The following is a 13,957-nucleotide window of genomic DNA, read 5'->3' as shown; positions in this document are numbered from 1 at the left end:
ACATCAAACTCATTTAAAAATTATCTTAGAAAAAATGACCTAGATAGTATTGATGATCTTCAGTATTGAAACTGGTGGAGATTGACTTGATCTGTTTTAAAATTTATAATTAGAGAAATATTACTTATTAGAGCAATTGCATCTATCCACAGGAGAGTTGTTAGCACCAATTGCTGCTGAAGCTATGGAAGAAGGGGCAGTGGGAGAAGATGTAGGAACAACAACTGGTGATTCTGATGATTCTCTTCAACAATCTTCAGTTCAGTTGCTTGAAACTATTGATGAACCTCTGACTCATGATATCACTGGTGAATAAATTTATTTGTATTTTACAGTAGTTTTCTCTTTAATTAACAAAAATTATTCTTTTAATATGTTGTACTCTTAGACTTTTTATTAGTTCAGTAGGAAGAACTCAGATTTTTAAACTACTTTTAGTGGAGAATATACCCCAAAATATGCACATTTAAGAGATGTTTTATGTCTCTTTTGAAATGGCATTAATAGTAATGAAATTTTAATATGTAGTTATTTCACCTATCAAGTTTTAGATTAGTAAGTTTCAGATTAATTAATCCATTTTTCTTTTTTTCAAAAAATATAACCCTTGCCTTCTGTCTTAGAATTCATACTAAGTATCAGTTCCAAGGCAGAAGAGCATTTAGGGCTAACTAATTGGGTGTAAGTAAATTGTTTAGGGTCTTTTATCTAAGAAGTACAAACCATATTTTTTAATCTAAATTTCAGTTAATTCATTCTAAGTTTAAAAAACAAATTCAATCATAGGTGCTCCTCCTCTTTCTTCTTTGGAAAAAGATAAAGAAATTGATCTGGAATTATTACAAGACCTGATGGAAGTTGACATTGATCCTTTAGATATTGATTTGGAAAAAGATCCTCTTGCAGCTAAAGTCTTCAAGGTATGAGATACTTAAATATTCAAATTAATTTGTATTGTTTCATTTTTAACCTGCTAGTGTTTCGTTTAATGTCTTTTTTATATGGGAAAACGGAATATTTGATTACACAACATATAGACCATTGGTTACATCATTTTTAGCATTAAATATTACTGAATTTGGTGAGAAATTGACTTGTAATGGTAATACGTATATCAAAGTGAATTTAATAAGTTAAAAGATATTTCTAAATTATTTTCAACAAAAATAAAATGTACTGTAGAGGAAATAAAATTGATAATTCTTTTCATACTGTTTAGGTGGTTGCATCATATGGAAAAAGTGTTCATAATTGCTGTATTCAGAATTAGCAGTATATAAATAAATATTATGTAATGAATATTATGTATTTGAGTATTATTTTAGTTAAAAACAGATTAGATTGTTCCACATTTGAGAACTCTTAGAACTAAAGGTTTTTAAAATGATCTTGTTATATTATCAGAAGAAATAAATTTGTAATATAAAATAGATACTATTTAAATATTTTGAAAATAGTTAATGAGAGTGATTTAAAATATTTGGTACAAAAGTTAGGTAGAATTTTGAATTTAAACACATACTAGATACTGTTTATAATCAGTTTGCATATGTATAAGATATACTTTTTGTTTGAGAAATGTAAATCACCGGAATTTTTATACCATTTTGAAATTTGCAAATAGATAGATGTTTCTTACTACGTGGAATTAATTATAAATTATGACCCAATAGATAGAGGATTTCAACACAACAAGTTGGGGACAATAATATACATTCTCTTCTGTCTTTTTATTTTATAAAGCCTATAAGCAGCACATGGTATGATTATTGGGGTGCTGATTATGGAACCTATAATTATAACCCTTACATTGGAGGTCTTGGAATACCTGTAGCTAAACCACCAGCAACTACAGAAAAAAATGGATCACAAACTGTTAGTGTGTCCGTTTCTCAGGGTAAGCATATTATTTTATTTTATTTTCTAATGAAATATGAAGTTGATTGAGTAGAAACTGTTGGATGACTTGTAGGTCTCCTAACACTTTTCCTCTCATGTGATAGAAGAATCTGTGATGTTTTCAGTTATAGAGAACTGCCTCCACTAACATACTTCAGAAGTCCTCTCTGACTTAGAAGATAAATCCAAAGTCACGTCGTAAATATCAGAAGTCAAATTTGAGTGTTGGAATTCCAATTGTGTTACTGAAAAGACAACCGTGTCACTTTCATAATAAATATAGTAGATATATTACTTGTTCACAAACCTTAAACTAGTAAGATTTTGAATTTATTTCCTCTTATACCCTTGTAAAAACTAAAAAAAATGTGCAATATAAATGCTATACATAAATTGGGATCTTTGATTCATCTCTCCTTCATTTTGTTCCCTTTTTTGAAGCATATAGTGTATTAAATAAAGTTTTGTAAGATATTTGAGGTCTTTTCATTAAATTAAAATTACTTAACTATAATAAATATTTCATGCTACCTTTTGACAAATTTAATAAAACTCCTAAGTTGACAAAATCAAGTGAAAAGATTATGAAACTTAATTGAAATGGAAACTAATGAGAGAAAAAAAAAGGAAGCTACCCACCTAGCATAGAGTTTTTGCTTGTTAGTAGTTAATGACATTATAATAACAAAACAAAACAGGCAAAATAAAACAAATGAAAATTTGTATTTAGCAAATAAACACTTTATAAGGAGGTTAAATTTGGTGAGGGAGACCTCAAATTAATTTTACTGATGTCAGTATTCCTTATAAGTAGACTTAATCGAGAATTTTAGAAATTTAGTAAATTAAATTGACATTAAAAGTCATCTGAGTATATACTGGGATGTATAATGATGTTCTTTTAGTAAATACTGGGAACTTCGTCCTTTCTTTTATTTGTCAGGATCTAAAAACTGGGCCTTAACTGACCAAAATTCAAGTAACTGCCTGGTTAATAAGTTACCTGAGGTTTTCTCCCTCCCCTTTTCCCTTCTCCCTGATCCTGGAGTTGACAAACAATTTCAATGGGTTATACATATATTATTACTCAAAACCTATTTCCATATTACTCATTTTTGTAATAGAGTAAACTTTTAAAACCCAATTCCCAAATCATATACCCATATAAACAAATGATAAATCATGTTTTCTTCTGGATTTTAGAAGTTTTTTTTGAAAGGAGTGTGGCAAAATCTGGCTATACTTTCTAGTGATTTGATTTCACTTCTCTTCTTGAAACTCCTTAAGCAGTTACTATCTCTGGTTCATTTGACAATTAATCAAGTGTAGCCTTTGATTTTTTTTTACTATTTACATTTCACTTATTTAGATTTTTCCATTGACCTTTTAGTTTTCCCATGGTTAAGTTTTGTATTTTCAGCTAAGTTGAAAATACAATTTCATGATTATTATTTCTCTTTTCTTTTTATCTAGTAACACATAATTCCTTATAAGTAATTAGTGATCCATAATTTTTTTTAAGTTTTTGTCAAAAAATTTTTTTAATTCGTAAAATTTTGTTTGAATGTACACCAAATCCAAAGAGTATTCATATGATCCACCTATATTGTTCATTCCCAAATGACAATTAAGATAGACTACAAGGATTGTTGACTGTTTGGCTTTTAAAGACTTACTGTTCAGGTGTCTTACATGATACTCACTGCCCTCTACTCTGCATTCCAGAAACACTGAAATCATGGCTATTTGTCCTTCCAGATCCTTTACTTTTAATTCAGAACATTGCCTTTTGGCTATTTCCCATAAGCTAAAATTTTCTCCCTCTTCATTTCTTCCTTCTAAGTTCCTTGGCTTCTTTCGGGTCGCATCCTTACTCTTAGAAGCTTGTATTTACTAGCTTTGTGATCTGTGGCAATTCACCTAGCCTTTGTTTGCCATAGTTTCTTCAACTGTAAAATGAGAATATTAATAGCACCTAAGATACAGTTTTGTCGTGAAGAGAAAGTGTTTGTAAATCATTTGACACAGTGCCTGGGCCAAGAAAAGTGTTGTATAAATGCATATTCCCTCTTTAATTTTCTTTCCCCCATCTAAAATTACATCTTCGGCAAGAAGCCGTCTTTAGTTCCCCTTGATCCTTATGCCTTTAGTCTGCTGATTATCTTCAATTTATCCTGTTATGTCTTGTTTGTATAGAGATACTTGCAAATTGTCTCCCCAATTAGACTAAGCTTCAGAGCAGGGAATGGTTTTCAAAGCCTTTGTTTCTAGCACTTAGCACTTAGTATAGTGACTGGCATAGTGGACACTTAAAAATACTTCTTGTCTTGTCTTGATTAATAGTAGTAGTGCATAAATTCTCAACTGTCTATAATTTTACATTTGTTTAGGAAAGAGAAATTCACGTGTTATAAATTAGAACCACTGATTTCACTTCTTAAGGCATTTTTTATTGTCATTTAAAGCAGTATTTTTTATACAGTTCCTATTTTGCCTCAAGTTTGTATATACATCTTGTATCTCTTCTAAAAGTTTTTTTTCTTGCTTTCATTCACATTGGATGGGTGAGGGATGTGAGGGAGAGAATTTAAAACTCAATTTAAACTAAAATGAATGTTAGAAATAATACATTTTTAAGAAAGAAAATTTCTCATTTCTTCTTATTTTTCATATTCATTCTTTATGATCATTTACATTTAATTACCACAATTTGTTTATTTTGTATGAACTCTTCAAAACTTTTATCTTCCTATGTCGCAAATTTGTCAGTATATATTAAATACATATAATGATTCTGTGAATAATTGTGCAGATTTTAAATGTCATGATTAGCCTCCTGGAAGTATAACTCCAATCAGTATCACTGATTGTAATGCAGGGTTGCAGCAATAGTTTTTTGCTTTTGCAAATTCAACTGCCCTGGCAGTTAGAAGTTTTATAATGTTCACAGAAAGACAGTTGGAGCCTGATACTATAAATAGTGCTGAAGCTCCAACTGAAGGATTTTTGTCTCTTGGCTTCTGCCTTGGCCTGTGCTCATTTGTCTTTGGGGCATTTTTGGACCTAGCTTGATTTCTCTGGACCTCTCCTTGATCTCTCCATCTACATCCCTGCTATTTACCTGAATTTTCCTTTGGGCCCTGGGAGGAAGGGTGGTTTTGGTGGTTGGACTTTGTGGATTAGCTTCTGTAGGCAAGTAGGGCATCCTTAAATCAAGTCACCCCCTTATTTATTGATATGATAATACTTTACCTCAGGGCAGTGAAACTTGCCTGACTGGGAGAGCTGGCCTCTCTCAGTCTGACTCCTTTCTCTGTGACCCTTCCCCCAGCACCAGTTTTCTCCCTAGAAGCAGTTATAAAAACCTAAAACCTCTTTTCCTCTGATTATCCCTGACATTAATAAATCCCCATTGTTACCTATACAAAGCCTCTGGTGAATGATTGTATTGAAAATTAAGGCAAAGGCTGAAGAGGGAAGAATTATTTTCCTTTCATTTTTTCGGGGGAAACCTAGGCATTCATCTTGGGCAGGAAGTACCCAGAGGAGACTTCCTGCAGACATCAATTTCACTGGCAGGGAGGAGTCTTTGACTCCTCCCTCAAAGGACTTTAGAAATTAACAAGAGAAACCCCCAGCCTTGACCTAAACATTTCTGACTGGCCCAAATTCCTCTTGTACTTAGAGATACTTTCCCTGCCTGAAGAACCCAGCCTATTTCCTCCCTGTATCCTCTGTCTCTAGCCTCAGTGAATAAGCCTGTTTGAGCTTTCCTCCTGTATACTCCCATTCCATTCCCTTACCTTCCTATATACCACCTCATTCATCCCTACATTCAGCTATCTCCTTCATTCCTCCTCTAATCACCCTTATACCTCCTTTAACCAAGATTGCCAGACTTCTTTATAACATTAATTGGCGAGCAAAGTTAGCGAACAACCTAGAATTTTCTGATCCAATCAAAATGAAGTTAGCCAGTACATGTAAAGACCTACAAAGATTTCACCCCAAGTGATATGGATGTGCTGAAAAGACATTTCCCTAAGTTCTTCCAGCATCCCTTCAAAAGCATCAAAGAGTCTTTACTTTATTCAATTTCAGTTTCGACGACGTGGAATTTCTTTTAGGGGAATTTTACTCTCCTCTCCTTCAGAAAGGGAAAAATTTCTAACCAAAGCAAGAACGAACCCCAATTTAGTGGCGTGGCAATTAGTCCACCATGATTTAGAATTTACCCAACACCCTAACTTTAGGTATTTAATCCAATGCAGGACTGATTTGTTAGAAATGATGCGGATCCATACAAAAAGGCCAAATTCATGGCAAAAGTTCGAGAAATTAAAACAGGGAGAAGGAGAACATCCTAGCAGTTTCCTCGATATTGTAATAGAGGCAGCTGAGACTGTCCTAGGACTGTGTGACACGCATGCCCAAGAAACGATAGATCACATCTGTGGGCAATTTGTTTAAAGGAACATCAATCCCCATTCAAAATTATTTTAGACAAAACTGTCCCCAGTGGGAATCACTGCCACTGGAGGATGTAAGACAGCATACTTCTTACATCCATGATTCAAAACAAAAGGAAGCAAGGGCAGCAAGACAAACAGACTCAGACAAGGACGAACTGATAGCAGACCTGAGAAAGCAGTTAAAACAGACCAAAAAGGAAAAGGAAATCGAAGAGATAAAAAAAATTTTGCCCTTCAAGTTAGTAGGAGCCACAATCAATTCAGGCAATCTACAATTAATACCCCAAGACCAAAATCATTTTCCCCTCGCTGTTACCTTTGTGGCAAAATAGGCCATATTCTTAGGTTTTGTAAATTTAGACAACAAATTGACTTTACTAGAAATGACAATTCTAACCAAAGAGACTGAGGTACGAGAAGGACTTATTATAACTCAAAATGGTCCAAAAACAATGATACAAAGAGAATTGAAGAAAGTTAAGCATGAAAGGTCCATGCTGTAGCCATTCATGCAAAAATTTAGCCAATCCCCATCCCTTGAAGAAATGGAAAGATACCTACCGGTGGGAACCAAGCCAAAATCATTATCAATCGAGGTTCCTAATTTAAAAAGGTCTAATGATTGCAATTTGGGTGTGAGAATATGTTGTCTGAGTAGAGAAAATGATATTGGAAAACTGGGCACAACAGAACAGATGTCTCAAGCAAGCTGCACAGTATACAAAGATATGTCTGTGGCAGATGATCAGCAATGGGAGGACATAATGCAGATGTGCAAAGCGATATATGGGACTAGTGAGGATGACTACATAAGGGGTCAGCTTTCTCAAAACATTGGATGAGAAGCATAAGGATCATACAAGCATTTGCAACAGCTTGCATCAAAAAGCTTTGCAATCTTGGTCAAAGTCATCAAAACCTCAAACTTTCTTTATTCCAAGTCTAAAACAACTGGGTAGCTTGGATAAAGAACAATATGGCAAGGATTTACAGTGTATTCAGAATGGAGTATTATTAGTAACCTTGGAGGAGTTAGATCCCAAAGTCCAAAGCCATTCACTTGCTTCAGACACAATGTCCCAGAATGAGGTTAGAGAGCAATCAAATCAGAATGTTGGCAAAGACTTAACTTTAAAAGTTCAACCTACTGAGTTGCAGGGTGCTGGCAGCTGTTTAGGAAATTCTAAACCAACCTCTCTCAACCCCTTAGCTGAAAAATTCAAACCAGAAGTTTGGGGAAGGGAGAGGGAGCAGTTGTCATCCCCAGTAGCCAGTAAGCTTGCTAATAGTAACAGCAATGAAGTTTGTTGAGTGATTGGAGACACAAACCATCTGACTTCAGCCACACAAACTTCAGGGCAAGATAAGGAACTTCAGTCAGCTCATGAGTCAGAAGTCATGCCAGAGGTGTTGAAGGGAACACAAATTATCTACCAAACATTCCTGGATACAACCAATGGGAAAACTTCTGATTTGGAGTTTGACAGGTCTCTACATATCAGAGTGGATGGTGAATCAGATCAAACCTCCATTTCTGCAGCCTTTTGTGAAAGCTATCCTAAAGATTCTGTGTGCTCTGCACAGCACAACTTAGTAACAACTGATAATGACTCTCCAACTCTCTAAGCCTGCTTTCTGTTCTGCTGATTCTGAACTTAACTTGCCTGATGGTGCTACAAGAAGTTCTGGTTTAGATGCAAATAACAATACTCAATACTGGTTCCATACCAAGTGCATGCACAAAAATGAGGATTCTTTATTACCCCTAGTACCAGTGAAGTCCAATAACAATGGGGAACCACTAGTTACCTTAGAAACCTGGAAGTATAACTTCAATCATAGTATCATTGACACTATGGTCATGAATAATTGTATAAATTTTCTTTGATACTGTTTCTCTCCTCCCTTCCCTTCCTCTCCTGTCTGTTCCCCTCCCCTCCCCTACAATCTAGAACCTAGAACCTTCTGTTTCTAGTCCTGGCTCTCAATCCGCTCTGAGCCACCTAGCTGCCGCCAATACTGTTTGTTTTCTGAGAAAATTAGAGCATTTTAGAGCGGCACCAACAAATTTCTAGATGATCTGTTTTTCTTCATTATTGAAGAAAACATTAAAATATTTTATTTTGTCTTAGTCAATTTGGGTGCTATTTCTAATTCATTCTGTAGTATTCATTAAGTGATTCCAGGCTGTAATACTTGTTGAGCCTTGGAGGATGAAATAGAAACATGAAAAAACATGAAAAAGAAACCCTTGCCCTCAAAATGCTTAGGGTTGATAATATGCATACAACTAAGTAATGTAAAAATAAATACAAAGTAACATGTTGAGGAGAGGGAGACACAAGTATTTTGGGTGGGGTTATCAGTAAAGGCTTCAATTATTAGGTCATATGTGGTTGAGATATGTTTGAAAATAGCAATTCTATTAAGCTTTTTTTAATTAATTCTATTGGCTGTGGAAGAAATTAATTTCAAATATAAGAGTTAGCCTGCACCAAGATCCAGGGAAGATAACTGTAGTATTACTTGTATAGAACAAGATGAAGGCAGGTTTGATTGTGGTTTTTGTTTTGTTTTGTTTTGTTTTGTTTTGTTTTGTTTTGTTTTTAATATTTTTAAACCCATAACTTTTGTATATTGGCTCCTTGGTGGAAGAGTGGTAAGGGTGGACAATGGGGGTCAAGTGACTTGCCCAGGGTCACACAGCTGGGAGGTGTTTCAGGTCGGATTTGAACCTAGGACCTCCCATCTCTAGGCCTGACTGTCAATCCACTGAACTACCCAGCTGCCCCCTTTGTTATTTTCAGTCATGTCTGACTCTTTATGACACCACTTTGGGTTTTCTTGGCAAAGATACCAGAATGTTTTTCAGAAATGCATGATTTGACCTACATTTCACATTTTTCATTCTGGCAGATATATGGAATGTAGATTAGAAAGAGGAGTCTTGAATCATTGAGACCATTTAGGAACTATTGTAATAATGAGAGCAGGTTAAAGGGCCTAACACTAAAATGCTAACTCTGAATATAGAGCAAAGGGGGATGATTTCAAAGTAGTAGCATTGAAAAGTTTTGTCATTTGAATGACTAAGTAGGATGAGGGAGCAAGTAAAAAAAGGATTTTAATATTGTGAACCAAGGTAAATAGAAGATTGCTGGTGTCCATGAGAAGAATAAAGAGGCCTAAAAGAGTCATTTTGACTAGAAAGATCAGTTTTGTTTTGGACATGTTGAATCTTAGGTGGTATGACACTCAGATTTCAAAGTCTAAATGTCTTTAGATGATATTCAACTAATGCTCAGCATAGAGTTGATTTAATTTATAATTCTCTGATTACTTGTAATTTCTAGCCCTTTTTAGATAGTTGTTGGGAAAGGCTTTTTCTTTTATTTCTGTTTTTCTATAGATCCTTACATGTATTTGCCATTGGGGCTAGCTCATTGGGCTGCTTATCAGCTGCTAATTTTCTTTTAACCTTCTTCCACAGAGCTTCTGAAGTGAACTTCCTAAAACATGCCTAAACACTTTAAAAAGCTCTAATGCTCTCTAACTTCTTGATTAAAATAAAATTTTTTCTTATTTAATTTATTATTTAAGTTCTTTAATAATTTTGTTCAGCCTGCCTTTCAAAGTTTACTAAATATAATTTTTCCTTTGAATATTCTATGGTTGACTGTACCCTTTTTATTGCATGACTCCTTCAACCTAAACAACTATGTGTACTATTCAAGGACATGCAAATGACATGCAATGAAATTGGAGGCAGTAGCTAAATCTAATAGAGAGTAGAAAAATTCATTCTTTGTTAGAGTTATATCAGGGCACATTATGGAGATAAATTTACTAATCAGTCTAAGAAAGAACTCTATAAATAATTTCATGTGAATAGTATGGAATGTGTCCTGTTTTTTTTTTTTTTTTAGAATTATTAGAACTATTTTAATATTAAATATTTAAAATATCTAATGCTATTAGACATTTTAATTAAGATGTTGTTTTTAATATCTAGTATTAGAAATATTTTGAAAATATTGTAGAAAGTTTATGGTTTTATTTAAAAATGGTACTTTTATTCTAAAAAAAGAGGGACAATGTAACCTTTGTCATCATATATATTACAGTAGTTGGTTCATTTGTGCCATTTATTTCTGTTTTCTTAAATTGTAATTCTTTTCCCTCTTGATTTGTAGCTCTGGATGCCCGTCTAGAAGTTGGACTTGAACAGCAAGCAGAGTTAATGCTGAAAATGATGTCTACTCTGGAAGCTGATTCCATTTTACAAGCATTAACAAACACATCTCCTACATGTAAGTAGAAATTTGTTCATGCTATTTTAAAAAACATTATCATTCCCAAGATTTTCTGCCTTTTAGTCTTTGCAAATATAGTGTCTTTAAATTTATTTTATAATAAAGTTAAATATATGTTCTCCCTCAGTAATAATGCTTTACACATGTAAAACCCAGCAGAATTGTGTGTGGGCTATAGGAGGGGGTGGGAGGAGGAGAGGGATAGAACACGAATCCTATAACCACGGAGAAAAGTTATTAATTAATAAATTAAATAATAAGATAAAATAAAATGAGAGGCTTATTAATTCATGCATTCAATAGAGTGAACAAATATGTAGTTAAACTAAATATTTTAATTTTCAGTTTCCCAGTCTCCCACTGGAACAGATGATTCGTTATTAAGGGGGTTCCAGGCAGCCAACCAAACCAACCAGCTGATAATACAATTGTCCTCCATACCTATGCTAAGTTCTTGCTTCAACAAACTTTTTTCAATGCTTCAAGTTCATCATGTTCAGGTATGGCCCTAAGAACATTTGAAGTTCTGTGTTCATTGAGGAATAGTGGTTATGTTTATGAGTTACAGTATTAGATAAAAAGATTAATAGAAAATGTATTTTGACACTTGATTCAATGTATAAAAATTCATTCAATATAATAGGCTTTATTTTTATGTAATTATTATATATTTCATAAGTGGGTATGTGTAGAGGTTTTTTCTATTATAGTTTTAGAAATGATTATTTTTTTATGCTCATGCCACTTCATACCTTTGGGTCCAGATTTTAAAATAGTTATTAATTTGTTTTTTTAAGCAGAAATTTTAATAAATTGTATGTAATGGGGGAAGCAAAGTGGCTTAGAGGATTAAGAGTTAGGCCTAGAGATGGGATATCTGGACATCAGTTCCAGGGCTTCTGATATTTCCTTGGTGTAGGCAAGACATTTAACCCATATTTTCCTAGCTCATATCACTCTTCTGCCTTGGAACCAATACACAGTATTGATTTTAAGATGGAAAAAAAAGGTGCTTAAAAAAATTTTTTTTTAACTTAAATAATAAGTTATATGTAACTAATGTAGGAAAGAAGATGGCAGGAGCAAATGTTAAACCTTGAACATAATTATTTACATAACCTTTAAATGTGTTTTAAGTTTTTAAAATTATACTGTTGACTGTACCAACCTTTTAAAATTTCATTTTTAATATTTTTAGTTGGAGTCTCTTCTACAGTTATGGCTTACATTAAGTCTAAATTCTAATTCCTCTGGAAGTAAAGAACATGGAGCTGACATTTTCTTATATAATGCTAATCGTACACCTGTCATATCTTTGAATCAAGGTAAAAGAACTCTCAAGAATAAAGTAGCATTTTACACAAATGCAGGGTGTTCCAAAAGTCTTAATGAAATTTTACAATTTACCTTTAGAAGTATAAAGGTTTCAACCTGAATTATATACACTAAGACATCAAAAGAAAACATTTAAAAGTCTAATCATCAACATTTTTTCAATTATTTTATTGTTTATTGCTAAAATTCAATATAACCACCATGGCTAAGTTAATTTTGAAACTTTGTTAAAACTTTAATTAGCTGATGATGTTAGCCTTAAGACCTTGCAAAGCATGAGGTTTCAATGTATATGTTTACAGTTTTGATGTAACTTCATAAGAAAAAGTCCAATAGAAATAAATCTGATAGTTATAGAAACTGAGGAAGGCTTAGATAATCCACTATTGTGAGAAAGTATCATCCAGAAATAGTCACATATGTAATGCATGATGAAAGAATGCCCCTTCTTGTTAAAATGCAAATTTTATTATTTAGACATTGAATAAGTATTAAAGAAATGCAAATAGTTAATATTTATAGTATTTGTACTTTAAACTTAAAATTACACTGACTTTGGGGCATCTTTTTATGAGTACTGTTTTGTAATCAAATAGAAGTATTTTCTATCTTTGTATTTTCATATAACATGTTTTGAATATGTGTTTTTAAGATGTATGTGTGCATTTTATTGGTGGTTTAGGATTTCATATCATCTCACAGCATATTATAAAAGTTAATGAGTGAGATGATTTAGAATTTTAATATGAAGAAGGAAATTTAGTGCTCTGAGCTAGTATGGCTTTAGAAGTGCATGAAATAGTATAAGATAATTTCAGTCTTATGAGATGGTATCGCAGGTTAAAATTACAAGTGGAAATGTGGGGTTGGGCAAAGAGGAGGGAAGAGAAGAGTGAGAAAAAATAGGTGTAAGTCCGGGAAAAATCAGTGAGCATAAGGGTCATCTTAGTCAGCTAGAAAAAGAAGTTAAATTGTTCTGTTGGCATCTAAGGACTGAATAATGTGAAGTGATTATAAGTTGTAAGGAGAGATGTTTATGTTTCACGAAATGAAAAATTTCTTAATAATTAGACCTACGCAAAGGGCCTGGTTGGAAATTGTGTTCACAGAAGAGGACCTTTCAGTGAAGTTCTTTTTTTCTCTAACTTTTACTTTTTTGGAGTAGCATATATAGAGTAAGCTTATTTTCTCTTTGATGAATCTAGTAACTTGAAGAGTCGTGTTCTACCTTCTTATAAGTCCTGCTTTTGAAGACCTGAAAATTATGTGAGACTGTTTTTCTCAAAAATAGTCTTATTCCTTCCCAACTCTTTTCTTTACAGCATCGATAACTAGCTTTTTAACAGTATTGGCATGGTATCCCAACACATTACTCCGGACGTGGTGCCTAGTGCTTCATAGCCTAACACTCATGACAAACATGCAACTTAATTGTAAGTTCACTTGAAATTTTATTATATTATATAATTATATATTAAATATACTTGTAATATTTTGAGTTAAGGAATATTAAGATTTTTATGAAAAATGATACTTTGTTGTCAGGATAAATTTGTGAAAAATTCCATTATGGTTTTGAGAGTATCAGCCTTTATTAAAATTAAGTATTATTTTATATGACTTCATATAGCAAAACTCACATTTCTTCATTGTTGTATTAATAGTGATTATTTTATATCATGTTAGGTAAGTAATGAATATGTTTAAAGGGAACATATTAATTAAAATAAAAAATTCATGTCATCAAATAAAGTTTTTCTTCTAATTTTATCACTTAATCTCATTAGTATGAGATTAATCAAGACAATAAGGTAAATTTTGTTTTGCCATATTCATTCTTTTCAGTGTTAATTTGAAAGTAATCCTGTATTATATTAGAATTATAATGCTTACAAAGCACTGTAAAACTTCAGTAGAGAGGATCAGTATATACTAGTA

The 13,957-nt window shown here is 32.9% G+C and overlaps 1 protein-coding gene across 2 annotated transcripts in view; it reads left to right on the top strand.

Moving 5' to 3' along the window:
- The window catches only part of BIRC6 (baculoviral IAP repeat containing 6), a 325,846-nt gene that overhangs the window by 153,670 nt on the left and 158,219 nt on the right, over window positions 1-13,957 (top strand). For both annotated transcript variants that reach the window (XM_044663691.1, XM_044663690.1), the window contains exons 37-43: window positions 153-308; window positions 787-920; window positions 1,744-1,897; window positions 10,565-10,681; window positions 11,030-11,184; window positions 11,883-12,009; window positions 13,342-13,452. In XM_044663691.1, coding sequence (XP_044519626.1) covers window positions 153-308; window positions 787-920; window positions 1,744-1,897; window positions 10,565-10,681; window positions 11,030-11,184; window positions 11,883-12,009; window positions 13,342-13,452 — 954 coding nt within the window. The remainder of the gene's footprint in view (window positions 1-152; window positions 309-786; window positions 921-1,743; window positions 1,898-10,564; window positions 10,682-11,029; window positions 11,185-11,882; window positions 12,010-13,341; window positions 13,453-13,957) is intronic.

Source organism: Gracilinanus agilis, chromosome 2 (assembly GCF_016433145.1).
Source record: "Gracilinanus agilis isolate LMUSP501 chromosome 2, AgileGrace, whole genome shotgun sequence".
NCBI classification, from domain to species: Eukaryota; Metazoa; Chordata; class Mammalia; order Didelphimorphia; family Didelphidae; genus Gracilinanus; species Gracilinanus agilis.
Note: the sequence above shows the minus strand (reverse complement) of the source record. Positions and strands in the feature narration are given on the sequence as shown.